The sequence below is a fragment of the Tachyglossus aculeatus genome, chromosome 6 (assembly GCF_015852505.1).
Source record: "Tachyglossus aculeatus isolate mTacAcu1 chromosome 6, mTacAcu1.pri, whole genome shotgun sequence".
Lineage (NCBI taxonomy): Eukaryota > Metazoa > Chordata > Mammalia > Monotremata > Tachyglossidae > Tachyglossus > Tachyglossus aculeatus.
In genome coordinates, this window is record NC_052071.1 from 44,502,168 (window position 1) to 44,520,098 (window position 17,931).

The 17,931-nt window shown below is 43.3% G+C and overlaps 1 protein-coding gene across 1 annotated transcript in view; it reads left to right on the top strand.

Annotated features, from left to right (window-relative positions):
- LOC119930037 (exocyst complex component 1-like) overlaps positions 1-17,931 on the top strand; it is an 88,644-nt gene that overhangs the window by 16,902 nt on the left and 53,811 nt on the right. The window contains exons 4-7 of the mRNA XM_038748461.1: positions 3,675-3,868; positions 12,321-12,548; positions 13,667-13,799; positions 17,480-17,589. Coding sequence (XP_038604389.1) covers positions 3,675-3,868; positions 12,321-12,548; positions 13,667-13,799; positions 17,480-17,589 — 665 coding nt within the window. The remainder of the gene's footprint in view (positions 1-3,674; positions 3,869-12,320; positions 12,549-13,666; positions 13,800-17,479; positions 17,590-17,931) is intronic.

A 17,931-nucleotide genomic window follows, 5' to 3' on the forward strand; every position in this document is an offset into this window, starting at 1 on the left:
TTTCTTACACCAGGAGTCTTGATTTTATACTGTTCCATAGACTTTATGGAAATCATAGAACAAGAAGCAGATGAAGCAGCAAGGCCTAGGGAAAAGAGCTCAGGCCTGGGAATCAGAGGCCCTGCGTTCAAAACCTGGCTCTGCCACCTACCTGCTGAATGATCTTGGGCAAGTCACGTATCTTCTTTGTGCTCAGTTCCCTCATCTGCAAAATAGGGATTCAATGCCTTTCTCCCTCCTACTTAGACAGTGAGCCCTATGTGGGACCTGATTATCTTATATGTACCCCAGCGCTTAGTACAGTGCTTGGCACATAGGAAACACTTAACATATACCACAATTATCATTATCATTACAATAATAGTGATTATTATTAGCGGCTAGGAGGACTCCAAATTTATTTGCAGCTGTTCCCTACCCAGAATCAGATTTCCATGTTGTCCACATTCCAACCCTCTTCCACTCAGTATTCCACCTGAGTGTATGTATGTGGGGGATACTGGAGTGTCCAGGGCTCTGTGGGGGGAATCCCTTGACCATAAAAATTGACCCCCTCAAAGTCCCAGGACCAAGGGGAAGTTTCCCCACCCACCCCAATATTTGTTTGGCCCCATTCTTCACTCTCATTTCCATCCCTATTATTTCCTAGATGTGGAACAAAGTCCGAGATATAAAGAATTTGTTCAAGGAGACAGAATTTGGATTGGAATTTAGCCCCGCTGAGCTGGTGGGGCTCCTAAACTAACGTCTTTTCTCTCTATGAATTTTGAGCACATCTGTACTTTCCTCCTTGCTCCCTTTATGCCTTCACCCAGTAGTCTGTTTTACTGAAATTATTTCAACTGCAAAGAAAACGAAGCACTCTCGAGAGACCGGGAAGAACATGTGAAGAACCGATCACCGCCCTGGTCTTTCCACAAGAATGAAAAGCAGAAGTCAGCTGGGTGGAAAGTTAATTTATTCCCTATGACAGTTCTACTTCCCAGAGGCAGAGAAGAACAGGGATGAGTTCTTTGGACAAGGTTTGGGGTGAAAGCCCCAGGGACATTGTGGTAAGTGGAGGAGTCGTTTGAGAAGAAAGAAGATGTAAAGATTAGGAAGTCTTCATCCCACGAAGGTCATGTTTACAGGAAGCTTTATAGAGCAGACTAATCTCACTGCCCTGACCTGTGCTACTTATGAACAACCTTGCCACTGCTGGCTGAGGTGAAAAACGGGCAGTTTAACTTGCCTTTAATAGCCGTAACTGTAAACCATAGGCTATTGAGGTGAGAAAGTATTGTGGCTTACAAATTGCTTGGCCTGAGAGCAGACTTCTAGTGGGGCATTGACCTATCATTGCTTCTGTTCCCCCTTTTGACAGGAAAAAGGAACTGATCCTGACTAGCTACCCTGTAAATATGCCACTAAAATGTCCAGTCTTTGACGAATTTGCCAAACTGGAAGTTCTCTGTCCGTAAAGTCAGATTGGCTTCTTGGCTCCTGTCCAGTCCCTAATTCAAGATCTTCATATGTGCTTTCCATAAATACTGCTATCTGTGGGCTAGGAAACATAATTTCCGAATTATTTCAGCTCCTCCTATAGCGCGTAAGCTCCTTTGTTTTTAATGGTATTTTTTAAATGGGATTTGTTAAGCACTTACTATGTGCCAGGCACTGTACTAAGCCCTGGTGTTGATACAAGCTAATCAGGATTATAATGATAATGATGGCAGTTATTAAGCGCTTACTATGTGCAAAGCACTTTTCCAAGCACTGGGGAGGTTACAAGGTGATCAGGTTGTCCCACAGGGGGCTCACAGTCTTAATCCCCATTTTACAGATGAGGTAACTGAGGCCCAGAGAAGTTAAGTGACTTGCCCAAAGTCACACAGCTGACAACTGGCAGAGCCAGGATTAGAACCCACGACCCCTGACTCCAAAGCCCATGCTCTTTCCACTGAGCCAAGCTGCTTCCCTGGGCACAGTCCATGTTGCACGTGGAACTAACAGTCTTAATCCCCATTTTAAAGATGAGGTAACTGAGGCACAGAGAAATTAAGTGACTTGCCCGAGGTCACACAGCAGACAAGTGACAGAGCCTTGTGGGCAGAATTCATGACAGTAAACACTATTGCACCGTACTTCCCCGTGCACTTAGTACAGTGCCCTGCACCCAATAAGCAATCGATAAATGCCACTGATTGACTTTTTTTCTGCTTTCAAAATGTTTTAATTTAATATCCAGCTGGACAGTGGGAAGCTGTTTTCAGTTTGCTTTTATTGCTGCAGGGTTGCTTCTTATATTTCTGTTTGAGGGTGGAATTGTGGATATAGCTGTCAGCATCCAAATGATAAGCAGGATAATTTTCTTACTGCCTACAGGGAGCACAATCCTGGATGAGGTGCTAGGGGATGGAGCGTTAAAATTCAGTCCCACAGGGCTCCATTAGTGCTTTCCCAGTGTACGAGGAAAACCTATAGAAAAATTAACAGCTCATCATTAGAGATGCACCTGTTGACAGTGAAAACAGTGCTACCTGATGAGAGCCCCCTGAACAGCAGGATAGATTTCCCTCCCTTTCTCATCCACAGCTCCATAGTCCAGGAAATAGAAGATCGTAGATTTATTGCACCTTTGTAAAGTTTATAAAGTAGTACTAATGGTGTTTATGCTGAATGTTATGCCTTGAACTGAGGGCTTGGGATGGTAGAGCACTGCTGTCTGACTTTGGGCAAGTCACTTCACTTTTCTGTCCCTCAGTTATTTCATCTGTAAAATGGGGATTGAGACTGTGAGCCCCACGTTGGTCAGGGGCTGCGTCCAACCCGATTTGCTTTGTATCCACCCCTTAAGCGCTTAGTACAGTGCCTGGCATAGTGTAAGTGCTTAACAAATACCATTATTATTATTATTTCCAAACCGTCTGTTCCTCTGGGGGGGAACTGGGGGGTGACCATCTAATGAGGGGAGGGGACCTTTACAGAACCTTTAGAGAAACAGCATGGCTCGGTGGAAAGGGCATGGGCTTTGGATTCAGAGATCATGGGTTCAAATCCTGGCTCCGCCAATTGTCAGCTGTGTGACTTTGCACAAGTCACGTAACTTCTCTGTGCCTCAGTGACCTCATCTGTAAAATGGGGATTAAGACTGTGAGCCCCCCTGTGGGACAACCTGATCATCTTGTAACCACCCCAGCACATAGGAGAGTGCTTTGCACATAGTAAGCACTTAATAAATGCTATCATTTTTATTATTATTACCTGGGGGTTCTTGTTTGTACTTCCCAAGCGCTTAGTACAGTGCTCTGCACACAGTAAGCCCTCAATAAATACGATTGATTGATTGATTCTCTGTGCCTCAGTTACCTCACTTGTAAAATGGAGACTTAAATGTAACCTTGGGCAAATCACTTCACTTCTCTGTGCCTCAGTTACCTCACTTGTAAAATGGAGACTTAAACTGAGCCCTAAGTGGGACAGAGACCATATCCAACCTGATTAACTTGTATCTACCCCAGCACTTAGTACAGTGCCTGGCACATAGTAAGTGCTTATCGAGCACCATTAAAAAAGTGAGTCCAATCAGTAGTATTTACTGAGTGTCTACTGTGTGCGGGGCACTGTACTAAGGGGCTGGGAAAGTCTCTGGCGGACCTGGGGACTTGTTTCAGGTCTTTGCTCTCTCTATCCAGGATACCATAGGCTACAGGAAGAGCGAAAGGCAAATTCAGAGTTCGCAGTACAGGAAGAAGAGACAGAGTACCAGGAGATGACCCCGAAAGAATCTGCTGATATGCTGAAACTGATGGAGGAGTACGAACCGCTAGTGAGCAACTCGGTAGCTTTCGTGGAGCGCCTTAGTCGAGATCTTCAGCTGTTGGATGAGGTAAGGAAGGAATAAAGAGTTTGGATGGCCCTGAGATCCACCTTCTTTCCAGGCTCCTGAAATGGTTTCTTGAAAACTCTTAGTTGGCCTAGAGGATAGAGCACGGGCCTGGGAGTTGGAAGGCCCTGGCATCTAATGCCGGCTCCACTGCATGTCTGCTGCATGACCTTGGGCAAGTCAGTTCACTTCTCTGCCTCATCTTCCTCATCTGTAAAATGGGGATTAAGGCTGTGAGCCACATGTGGGACAAGGGACTGTGTCCAACGTGATTACCTTGTTTCTATCCCACTGCTTTGTACGGTGCCTGGCACATAGCAAGCACTCAACAAACACCACAATTATTATTATTATTAGTCAATCATATTTATTGAGTGCCTACTGTTTTCAGAGCACTATACTAAGCACTTGGGAGAGTACAATATAACAATAAATAGACATATCACCTGCCCACAACATACTTGGTTCCACCACAGATCTCAGAAGCGGATTGCATCTCTTTATAATTTATGTGATGTTTGGTAAGAGCTTACTATATTCATTCATTCATTCAATCGTATTTATTGAGCGCTTACAGTGCAGAGCACTGTACTAAGCACTTGGGAAGAACAAATTGGCAACATATAGAGACGGTCCCTACCTAACAATGGGCTCACAGTGTAGAAGCGGAAGAGTGCAGAGCACTGTACTAAGCACTTGGGAAGAACAAATCGGCAACATATAGAGACGGTCCCTACCCAACAATGGGCTCACAGTCTAGAAGCGGAAGACAGACAACAACACAAAACAAGTAGACAGGTGTCAATACCATCAGAATAAATAGAATTATAGCTATTTACACATCATTATATGCCAGACACTGTTCTAAGCACTGGGGTAGATATAAGTTAATTAAGTTGGACATAGACCCTGCCTCTCAAGGGGCTCACAGTCTAAGTAGGAGGGAGAACAGGTATTGAATCTCCATTTTACAGCTGAGGGAATTGAGGCCCAGAGAAGTGAAGCAACTTTCCCAGTCACACAGCAAGCAATTGGCAGAGCCGAGTTGGTGACCCAGGTACTCTGACTCCCGCTAGGCCACCAAACTGCTTCCCTAAATGGTTTCTCCCATTTCTTCCTCCCAATGGAACAAGCAAAAATGATCTTAAGAATAGGGGAGTGCCCTCTGGTTTAAAGGAAGAATGAAAGTGATACTGAGACCACAGCACACTGGAATGCACAGAAGCCCACTGAGAATTGGGAAAAACAAAGTAAGAAATCTAGTGTCATCCTCTCCTACCTCAGTCTACTGCTCCTGTGGTCTGAGGCCCAAGAACTGACCCGTTCCAAGGACCTTGTGACTATAATTTGAGGTTATGTAGCTATGCAGTCACATAAATCTGATATTTATGGGTGCACAAATGCTGGCAAAAGAAAAATGGCGGTATTTGTACTGTTTGTGATACCTGGAGCCCAAGCTTCTAATTTAATATGGTTTACCATGGGCCTCTCCGGGGAATTTAAATCCTCATGCTTTTCAGAGAGACGGCTTCTTTGGAAGGAGTAGAATTATAATCATTACCTATGCAGTTCTTCTCCAGAGATCAGACCCTGTTCACTACTCCCAAGCCATTTTGCTTCCTGCTGCTTTCACTTACGCATGGAGGGAAATCAGAAAGTTCAGGATTAATAGATTCGTTAGCCTTCTAGGGCTATAATTTATTAACAGGTGACCATTTTTAATAGTTTCCACTGGGCGAAGGAGACCCTCTGTGCAAAATTAATAATAATGATGGGATTTGTTTAGCGCTTACTATGTGCCAAGCACTGTTCAAAGCACTGGGTTAGATACAAGGTAATCAGGTTGTCCCACGTGGGGCTCACAGTCTTAGTCCCCATTTTACAGATGAGGTAACTGAGGCACAGAGAAGTTAAGTGACTTGCCCAAAGTGCAAAACCAAAGTATATGTGCTGAAAAGATTTAGTCAGATACTGAGACACGAGCAATGGAAAAAAAGTTTGTTCTTGTTGTTTAGTATTTACATAACAACTTTAGTTGATATGGGCTCAAGGGACGCAGCATGGCGTGGTGGATAGAGCACAGGCCTGGGGGTCAGAAGGTCATGGGTTCTAATCCTGTCTCCAACACTTGTCTGCTGTGTGACCTTGGGCAAGTCACTAAACTTTCTATGCCTCAGTTGCCTCATTTGTAAAATTGGGATTGAGACTGCGAGCCCCACATGGGACGGCAACTGTGTCCAACCCAATTTGCATGTATCCAGCCCAGTGCTTAGTACAGTGCCTGGCACGTAGTAAGCACCTAACAAATACCATAATCATTATTATTACTATTATTAGTAGTATTAGTAATAGTAGTAGTAATATCGGTCTTCTCCAAAATGATGATCTCTCCTCTCTAAGGGCTGAGAATTAATAATGATGGTATTTGTTAAGCACTTACTATGTGCTAAGCATGGTTCTAAGCATTGGGGTAGATACAAGGTAATCAGGTTGTCCCATGTGCTACTGAATGCTATCAATAGTATTTATTGAGAGCTCAATCTGTGCAGAGCATTGTAGGAAGCACTGCGGAGAGCACAATAGTGTCAGTAGACATGATCGCTGCCCTCAAGAAATTTACAATCTTCTGGATTTAATTTAAGCTCTAGATAATTCTGTGATTAATTATCAGTGTGTACATTGTCCAGGCATTTTGGTTTTTCCTCCATCTACTTTTCAGCCATTTGGCTAACCAGGTAGCCCTCAGCTAATGAGAGCGCAAGAAAATGAAGAAGATATGTCTCTTGGTAACGTAGAGAGGTTCCCTGCCCACAACAAGCTTATAGTCTACTTAGGTGAATGGGACCTCACCAGAAGATTAAACTCAGTAATGATTTTGTGGATTTTGTTCCCAAATACTGAGAGGAGGTCAACAGCATACATATATATGGTTTAGAAATGAATGACCTTTCTATGCTTTGCCCTTCCCCTGGGATTTATAACCTGCAATTTTCATTGAGTCTTAATTTGCTTTTACTTTTCCTGCTACTTTTATTTTTTTTTTACTTTAAAAAGAGACTCTGGGAGGAAAGAGAGAAGCCTTATTAGACTACATCTTTGATTTCCCAAGTGTTCTGGGGGAATCTTCTGACTCCTTTTCAAGGGTGAAGGCTGGGTTGGAGTCAGAGAGATTTTTATTTTTAATGGTTATTTAAGTGCTTACTATATGCCAGAAACTGTACTAAGTGCTGGGATAGATACAAACAAGCTAAAGAAGCAGTGTGGCTCAGTGGAAAGAGCCCGGGCTTTGGAGTCAGAGGTCATGGGTTCAAATCCCGGCTCACCCACTTGTCAGCTGTTTGACTTTGGGCAAGTCGCTTCACTTCTCTGGGCCTCAGTTCCCTCATCTGTAAAATGGGGATTAAGACTGTGAGCCCCACGTGGGACAACCTGATCACCTTGTAACCTCCCCAGCGCTTAGAACAGTGCTTTGCACATAGTAAGCGCTTAATAAATGCCATCATTATTATTATTATTAATCAGGTTGGAAGCAGTCCATGTCTCACATGGAACTCACAGCCTTACTCTACATTTTACAGATGAGGTGACTGAGGCACAGAGAATTCAAGCGACTTGCCCGAAGTCACACAGCAGAGGGTGGAGGAGCCACTATTAGAACCCAGGACCTTCTGACACCAGGCCCATGCTAGATCCACTAGGCCAAGCAGCTTCTCAATTTTTCCTGAGATGTCAGGCTGATAGCTCACTGTGGGCAGGGAATGTGTCTACCAACTCTGTTCTACTGTATTCTCTCAAGCGCTTAGCACAGTGCTCTGCACACAGTTAGCGCTCAGTCAGTACAGTAGATGGAAAACAATTGGGTGCCAACTTGGAGACAAACTGTTACCAGATCGACATCAGCCATTGACATTAGCCTGCCCTAAGCCTATAGAAAACTCAGGACTGCAGCATTAATGTTCTGCAATGCAGCAGTCGGAGCAATGTAATTAAAAACCTCATAGAAACGGTTTAGCATATATGCCCAGGCGACAGTGATTAAACTGCGAGTGACTTAATGCCATTCCAACAGATTTTTCTTCCAACTTGAAACACTGATTACCTCTCACAGGGGACTAACTATATGCAGAGTTCGCACTCTTTAGACTTTAGTAGATTTTTGAATTATTTCTGGGGCTAAATACACTGAAATGAGAAGATTTCTTTTCCCCGTCAGAAACAGCTGAATGAATTCGACTGCAACTTTTCACAATAAGAAATCATTTTGATGCTGAAATAAAGTTTCAGCTATAAAGGAGATTAATTTTGTAAAGTTTTCGGCAAGTGAAAATGAGGATTTGGAGTAGGAGTGACATTAGAGCCTAGAGTATTGTTTTGCTTCTTTGAACAATATCAATCACTAGCAAAAATAACATTGTCATAACCAGCAAGCTCACGTAAACACACAGAAAAGCCTCATTCAATTGTAAACACAGTACTTATCAGCAAAATGTTCTGTCCTGCAGGAAAATAACCCTTTCTTACAGCTCGCAGCTGCCAAAGGCATAATAGAAATATACCAAATTAATAGGCAACAGCTAGAGTTAGGTATTTTTAAACATGGGTTGTTTTAAAACACTGGATTGTAAGTAAGTTCCTCAAGGTGAGTTATGTCTACCAACTCTCGTCTATTGTACTCTCTCAAACACTTAGGACAGTTCTGCCCACAGTAAGCACTCAATAGATACCACTGATTGGTAGACAACTCTGTTGTGTTATACTTTCCCAAATGCTTAGTGCAGTGCTCTGCACCCAGTAAATGCCAATAAACACTACTGATCAATTGACAACTCTGTTGTAATGTTCTCTCTGGAGCATTTAGTACAATGCTCTGCGCTCACTAAGCACTCATATACCATTGATTGATTGATAGAGAACTTCGTTGCACTCCCCCAAGTGTTTAGTTATAATAATAATAAGGATGAGGGTATTTGTTAAGCACTTACTATGTGCCAGGCACTGTTCTAAGCGCTCAGGTAGATACCAGGTAAGCAGGTTGTCCTACGTGTGGCTCACAGTCATAATCCCCATTTTACAGATGAGGGAACTGAGGCCCAGAGAAGTTAAGTGGCTTGCCCAAGGTCACACAACAGACAAGTGGTGGAGCCGGGATTAGAACTCATGACCTCTGACTCCCAAGCACGTGTTTTTTCTTTCTTTCTTTCTTTCTTTCTTTCTTTCTTTCTTTCTTTTTCTTTCTTTCTTTCTTTCTTTCTTTCTCTTCTTACTTTCTTTCTTTCCTTTCTTTTTCTTTCTTTCCTTCCTTCCTTCCTTCCTTCCTCCCTCCCTCCCTCCCTTCCTTCCTCCCTCCCTTCCTTCCTTCCTTCCTTCCTTCCTTCCTTCCTTCCTTCCTTCCTTCCTTCCTTCTTTCTTTTTTTTTCATGTGGTACATATGGACACAGATTGCTTCCTTCTGGCTTTTGTTTATTTTGTGACTGTAATATTTTCCTTAGAGCTCCATTTAAATGGCAGACGAGAGAGGGGCCATATTTACAGTGCCACCATTTCCTGCTCCGTCCATTCTGGGGGTTGTCTACCAGTTTGCTGCTACTGCAGTGACACCACTTACCCCAGAGCCTGTGAGAAAAAAGACCTTGGCATCCCCATCAATCAATCAGTGGTATTTATTGAGTGTTTACTGATCCAGGGAGGGAGGAGGCGACAAGAGGCGCTGTCCCAGGACAATCCTCTGGCTTGGTGGTGGAAATTAAGAGACTCTTGGGGATCGAAACAAGCTGACCCTCTTTACTCTTCATGGCTCCTGTGAGGACAAACTTAAATCAACCCCTTAGGCTAAGCAGCATAGCCTAGCTGAAAGAGATTGGGCCTGGGTTTCAGAGGACCTGGGTTCTAATATCCTCTGCCACTTACCTGCTGTGTGACCTCAGGCAAGTCACTTTGCTTCTCTGGGCCTCAGTTTCCTCATCAATAAAACGGAGATGCAAAACCTGTCCTCCCTCCCTCTTATACCGTGAGCCCCAGGTGGGACAGGGACTGTGTCCAACCTGATAAATTTAAATCTACCCCAGCCCATAGAACAGTTCTTGACACATAGTAAGTACCTCAAAAATATAAAAATAATAATATGAATTCTGACAGAACTGAATGCATTTCTGTCCTCTTCACTCTTACTTTAGGTTAATGTCAGGTGTATGCCTTTCTTTTAACGCTTCCATTAGCTGGTATTGCTTTATCACGTGGCTGGGTTTCGAATAACTCCAAGTGCTTCACAGGAGGAAGGGGACAGACATTTTTAAAGAGAGGAAATAAAAAAGAAACATGCAGAAATCGATTTCCTCAACGAAGGTGTTAATCCAGTGAATAGCACACAATTAGCATTTGGAAGCCAGTCATTAATCTCTGATAGTTCTTGTCAAAGGTAACTAGCAAGTATTGATTCCACCTTTCCAGATAATGGGGGTCCGCTTTCCTTCAAGCTGTATCACCTTAGGTTTCCTCTACAGCCTTAGGGACTAAACTGTTCAGTAATGTTACTAGAACAGTTCAGCAAACAAGGAAACACAAATTAAGCAATCACTGGAGAAATGAATCACAGAGAGATGGGGATATGGGGGGTAGCCACGCATTTACCTTTTTGCTAACGCGGTGAAAATGCCATTGTATTAACAAACGGAGACCATCAACCCGTTTTAGTCATTATCATCAGCGGTATTTATTCAGCTCTTACTATGCGCAGAGCACTGAACTAACTGCTTGAAAGAGTACAATAAAACAGAGTTGGTAGACACACTCCCTGCCCATAATGAGTTGTCATAGAATTAAGTCTAAGAGGTTTTTTTTTTAATTCAGTGCTTTTTATTTTTAAGACAAAGCAATAGTATAATCCCTGCTACGCAGTTGTGCTTTATTCTGACATTAAAAAAAAATCGGCATTATTGGGTGGAGGAGACTGGGCTTTGAAGGCCTTCAGGGAGCGGGTTCCCGTTTGCCCCTGAGACTCTACACATCAGCTGATACTGATGAAACTGCTTGAGAAACAGTCATATTTATTGAGCACTTACTGCATGCAAAGCACTGTACTAAGCGCTTGGGAGAGTACAGTACAACAATTAACAGACACATTCCCTGCCCACTACAAGCTTACAGTCTTGAGAAGCTATATATAGCCTCATGAAAGGCCTGAGCATCTGGTGTTAGGCTTCTAGAAGCTTAAGTTATAGACTTTCAATTGGGTATGAATCTCGAAACCCTTTGGATAGCAAATTTTGACTACCAAGCTCGCAAAGAACGCAATCACTTTCTTGAATTTGTTTCACTTTCTTTAACCTCTCCATCAATCGATCATATTTATTGAGTGCTTAATGTGTGCAGAGTACTGTACTGAATGCTTGGCACTATGCTGAGCTATTGCGAGAGTACAACATAACAAAGTTGGTAGAAACATTCCCTGCCCACAACGGGCTTACAATCTAGAGGAGGAGACAAACATTCATATAAATAAATAAATTCCGGATTTGAATTCCAGATAAGTGCTGTGGGGTTGAGGGTGGGCTGAAAAACAGAGAGCAAATCCAAGTGTGTGATGCATCATGATGAATCTGTTATTTAGTGGATACAGCATGGGCTTGGGGGTCAGAAGGACCTGGGTTCTAATCCTGCCTCCACCACTTGTCTGCTTTACTACCTTGGGCAAGCCATTTCACTTCCCTGCACCTCACTTCCGTCATCTGTAAAATGGGGACAAAGAATGAGAGCCCTATGTGGGACAGGGACCGCATCCAATCAGATTAGCTTTTGAGCCCGCTGTTGGGTAGGGACCGTCTCTATATGTTGCCAACTTGTACTTCCCAAGCACCTAGTACAGTGCTCTGCACACAGTAAGAGCTCAATAAATATGATTGAATGAATGAATGAGTCTACCTCAGAGTTTAGAACAGTGCCTGGAACATAGTAAGTGCTTAACAAATACTACAATTACTATTAATAATAATAATAACAATAATAATGATGGTATTTGTTAGGCGCTTATTTTGTGCCAAGCACTGGGGTAGATACAAGGTAATCATCATCATCAATCGTATTTATTGAGCGCTTACTGTGTGCAGAGCACACAGCGCGTGGGAAGCGCGTGAGAAGTACAAGTTGGCAACACACAAAGACAGTCCCTACCCAACAGTGGGCTCACAGTCTTTATCCCCATTTTACAGGTGAGATACCTGAAGCACAGGGAAGTTGTGACTTGCCCAAAGTCACACAGCTGACAAGTGGTGGAGGAACCCGCTTCCTCTGCCTGCCAAGGCCGGGCTCTTTCAACTAAGACACGTTAATATTCACTGGAGGGTGTTCTCCATAGTAGAGTATAGAAGGAGGATAAAAGCCTCCATTTTGCCAACCCACTTGAGCCTCCCGTTCTGAAATTTCCAGGGGTTTTGTTTGCCCTCTCCTTTCTGTTGTACAGGCCAACCTGCAGTCTGTCATCTCCTCTGAGCATCAGGTGGCCCAGCTCATGGGCTTCATTGACGAAGCCCTCGAGGAGGTCGCCGGCGTGGAGGAAACCTTGCAAGTCTACGAGAAGCTCCTGGGCACCATGAAAGAGCAGATGGATCACATTCAGCAGCGGAACTCCTTTCTGCAGCTCATAGATACCAACCAAGAGAAACTGAAGAATGAGATCCTTTTCCTTGTGGTATGAACTTGTACTTCCCAAGCGCTTAGTACAGTGCTCTGCACAAATAAGCGCTCAATAAGTACAATTGGATGAATGAATGAATGAATGAAAGAATGAGGAGAGTGGCGAAGGAAACTTCTACAGTCATCCCCACCACCCACTCCCGGCCCAGGGAATTCTTAATCTATTACTGGCTGGGAAGTGAAAGTTGATGTCAATATTCATTCAGTCGTACTTATTGAGTGCTTACTGTGTGCAAAGCACTGTACTGATCGCTCTGGAGAGTACAGTGCAACAATAAAAAGACATAGTAAAGCAGACTGGGGAATTTGGGCTTCAGTGTTACCCAATTGACAAATTTTCCCTGGGCAGAAATTGTATCCAACTCATTTTGGGTTTTTTTTTTTTAATGATATTGTCAGTCCACCCCAGAGTTAGTAGATGGGTATTTTTGCCAGCAGTTAAAAGGCAGTGACCAAAGGGATAAAACACTGTCCTTCTCACAGAGCGAACTCAATGAGGAATGAGATCTGCTCGTGGGTACCTGGGACTGAGGGTCTTGAGTTAGACAAGCAGCATGGCGTAGCGGATAGAGCACGGGCCTCGGAGTCGGAAGGTCACGTGTTCTAATCCTGGCTCTGCCACTAGTCTGCTGTGTGACTTTGGGCAAATCACTTCACTTCTCTAGGATTCAGTTCCTTCAGCTGTAAAATGGGGATTGGGTCTGCGAGCCCCAAGAGGGACCAGGATTGTGTCCAACCTGATTTGCTTGTATCTGCCCCAGGACTTAGTATAGCACAGAGTATGCACTTGACAAATTATATTAGTAGTAGCAGTAATATTATCATTATGGCATAGTGGATAGAGTATGGGTCTGGGACTCAGAAGGTCTGGTGTGGGACCTTGGGCAAGTCACTTCACTTCTCTGAGCCTCACTTACCTCCTCTGTCAGGGATTGAGACTGTGAGTCCCTTGTGGAACAGGGACCGTGTCCATCCAGCCCGATTTGCTCATATTCACCCTAATGCCTATTAAAGTGCCTGAAACATAAAAAGCACTTAACAAATATCATAATAATCATTATTGTTGTTATTATGAAAAGAGTGTTTAATTGAACTGTTTGGGTGTCCTACTAGAATAAACTGAACCTTAGCAAGAAGCACTACGAGGCGCTGAGAAGCGGGGATCTGTCCACTCCCAAAAAAGTGAAGGCCTGCAGTGCTGCCGTGGGAGCCTTCACATCCTGCATGAATGTCGAGATTCAGCCGGGTAAGCACTGCCCAAACCATCACTCTTTCCGTCTCATACGGGTTGACCTCTCAATAATTCATTCATTCGATCGTATTTACTGAGCACTTATGGTGTGCAGAGCACTGTACTAAGTGTGCGCTTGCAACATTCAACAGAGACACTCCCTGCCCACAACAAGCTTACAGTCTAGAGTGGGGGACACAGACATGAATACAAATAAATAAAATGACGGATATGTACGTAAGTGCTATGGGGCTGGGAGAGGGGGGAGAGCAAAAGGAGCAAGGTAGGGCGATGCAAATATTGGTGTAAGACTGTAAGCTCACTGTGGGCAGAGAATGTGCCTGTTATATTGCTAGATTGTACTCTCCCAAGCACTTAGTACAGTGTAGATTAAGCACTCAATAAAGGCCACCGACACACTGACTTGTGTTTTAAACCATATAAGTACTTCTCACCTGACAATTCACAGTAAACCCATTGCATAATAATAATTATTGAGCACTTACTGTGTGCAGAGCACTGTACTAAGCGTGCGCTTGAGAGAGTGCAATGCAACATTCAACAGGCACACTCCCTGCCCACCACGAGCTTACAGTCTAGAGTGGGGGAGACAGACATTAATACAAATAAATAAAATGATGGTTATGTACGTAAGTGCTATGGGGCTGGGAGGGGGGTAGAGCAAAAGGAGCAAGTCAGGGCAAGGCAAATGTTGGTGTAAGACTGTAAGCTCATTGTAGGCAGAGAGTGTGCCTGTTATATTGCTAGATTGTACTCTCCCAAGCACTTACTACAGTGTAGAGTAAGCACTCAATAAATGCCACTGATACACTGACTTGTGTTTTAAACCATATAAGTACCTCTCACCTGACAATTCACAGTAAACCCATTGCATAATAATAATTATTGTGGTCAGTCAACCAATCAATCAATCAATTAATCGTATTTATTGAGCACTTACTGTGTGCAGAGCACTGTACTAAGCGCTTGGGAAGTACAACTTGGCAACATATAGAGACAGTCCCTACCCAACAGTGGGCTCACAGTCTAAAAGGGGGAGACAGAGAACAAAACCTAACATACTAACAAAATAAAATAAATAGAATAGATACGTACAAGTAAAATAAATAAATAAATAGAGTAATAAATATGTACAAACATATATACATCTATACAGGTGCTGTGGGGAAGGGAAGGAGGTAAGATGAGGGGGATGGAGAGGTCAACCAGTCAATCAGTGGTATTTATTGAGTGCTTCCTGCTTGCAGAGCACTGCAGTAAGTGCTTGGGGGAATACAATATAACAGAGCTGGTAGACATGTTCCCTGCCCACTGTGAGCTCACAGTCTAGAAGGGGAAAAAGACACTAGTATAAATAAATTATGAATACATACGTAAACACTGTGGGGCTGAGAGAGGGGTGAATAAAGAGAGCAAATCCAAGTACAAAAGTGATGCAGGAGGTTGTGGGGGAAGAGGAAATGATGGTTTAGTTGCGGGGAGAACTGTTGGAGGAGATGTGATGTAAGGCTTGAAGGTGGGGAGAGTTAGTGTCTGTCGGGTTTGAAGAGGGAGGGCATTCCAGGAGGCAGAGGCAGGATGTGAGTGAGAGGTTGGTGGTAAGATAGAGAAGATTGGGATACAGTGCGTAGGATGTCACTAGAGGAACAAAGTTTGCCGGCTGAGTTGTAGTACTGAGAGCTCACCTCCTCCAGGAGGCCTTCCCAGACTGAGCCCCCTCCTTCCTCTCCCCCTCGTCCCCATCTCCATCCCCCCATCTTACCTCCTGCCCTTCCCCACAGCACCTGTATATATGTATATATGTTTGTACATATTTATTACTCTATTTTGCTTGTACATATCTGTTCTATTTTATTTTGTTAATATGTTTGGTTTTGTTCTCTGTCTCCTGCTTCTAGACTGGGAGCCCACTGTTGGGTAGGGACTGTCTCTATATGTTGCCGACTTGTACTTCCCAAGCGCTTAGTACAGCGCTCTGCAAACAGTAAGCACTCAATAAATACGATTGAATGAATGAATGAATGTGAGCCTGTTGTTGGGTAGGGACCGTCTCTCTATGTTGCCAACTTGTACTTCTCAAGTGCTTAGTACAGTGCTCTGCACACAGTAAGTGCTCAATAAATCTGATTGAATGAATGAATTAAGCATTTGGCAGGTCAGTTGTTATATTGGGATTGGAAACTAAATCACTCCGTCCCTTCTGTTTTCTCTCCAGGTCTAAAAGAGCATTAATAATAATAGTAATAGTAATAATTGTGGCCTACATTAAGCATTTACTGTGTGCCAAACGCTGTACTAAGCACTGGGGTAGAAACAAGATCATCACATGAAGTTCATATGGGGTTCACAATCTAAACAGGAGGAAGAATCCCCGTTTTGCAAATGAGTGAAATGAAGCATAGAGAAGTTAATTGGCATACGGAGGAGCAGCATGACTCAGTGGAAAGGGCACGGGCTTTGGAGTCAGAGGTCATGGGTTCAAATCCCGGCTCCACCACTTGTCAGCTGTGTGACTTTGGGCAAGTCACTTAACTTATCTGTGCCTCAGTTACCTCATCTGGAAAATGGGGATTAAGACTGTGAGCCCCCCGTGGGACAACCTGATCACTTGTAACCTCCCCAGTGCTTAGAACAGAGCTTGCACATAGTAAGCACTTAATAAATGCCATCATTATATAAGTAGCAGAGCCGGGATTAGAACTCAGGTCATCTCACTCCCAGGCCCATGATCTTTCCACTAGGCCACGCTGCTTCTCAGTAAAGAGAGAATTATGGATGTGTTCTTTACAATGAATAAAACCAGGGCAAGGTCTAACATGGACTTTGAAGTTCCAGAAAGGCAGTGTTCTGGGCCCTCCCTGTGGGTTACCTGAGGAGGGTTAAAAATGTTGAAATAAGAGGAAGAAACAGTAACTGACTAGTGGACACATTAACGAACTCTTCAAGATTGTAGAATGGAAACTAGTCGTGGTCAGGGAATGTCTCTACCAATTCTGCTACATTGTACTCTCCCGAGCACTTAGTACAATGTTCTGTACACAATAAGCTCTCAATACATATGCCTGATAACCTGATCAATTGATTCTCCAAGCGGAAGTTAGCATAAGTAATAAGAAAACCAGTTTCAGTTAAATCAAAAATTACTTTAACTACAAATACACAGCCTATTTTGGAAATATCCCAGGTCCTGATTTTAAGGTCTGTTTTAATCTGGATAAGGTACTTAGAGTCCCAAGTTTGAATTTTATATGTGGCTTAAGTGAATGTTGCGTGTTGATAATGTAACATTGTGGGTAAGATTGGATATGTGTGGATCATTCTTAAGGGAACGTCTTGTGCATTGATATACAACATGAAAGCTCACGATCATGGAGAGTCTTTTGTTTGTTCTGGTCAATTATTTAGGAGCAGGAAAATCAAGGTCAAAAATAGAGAAAATCCAGCTTGTTTGAAAACATCAAAAATCATTTTCCTTTTCTGTCCAGCCTTTGTATAAATTTGGGTGTGGGCACGCTTTGCTTCCTTTATTATAACATAATTCATTGTGTTTAATGCACAAATGTGAGTTAATTTAGGTGGGGCCTTGAGATATAAATGGAAACATATTATTGCTTTGGGTCCCACACTGAAAAAGAGGTGGGACCAAGCGTGATTTATTTCTCCTTGTTTTTCAGCTTACAGGAAGCTGCAGGCCGTAGCAGAACAACTAATCAAGTTTGAAACTCTCCGACAAAACTTCGAAATCAGCTTTGTCAGCCACGTTGTCAACATTTTCGAACAGCAGGTAGATTAGCCCAGCAGTCCTGTTGAGAGAACTTTCTGTGGGTTCTTTAAATTGTTTCTTGACCGAAAAATGAGGTAATACCATCCATGCACACAGCCTCTTTTGGCAGACTTTCTTTTTTAAGAGCAGGCCACCTACTTTGGACTAGCCCCCCGGTAATAATAATAATTTTGGTATTTGTTGAAGACTTACTATGGGCCAAGAACTGCACTGAGAGCTGGGATTGACACAACTCAATTAGAGCAGGCAGTCCCCGTTGGACGTGGAAATTCACAAACTAAAGGGAAGGGAGAGCGGGTATTTAATCCCCATGAAAAGATCAGGAAACTGAGACAGAAAATG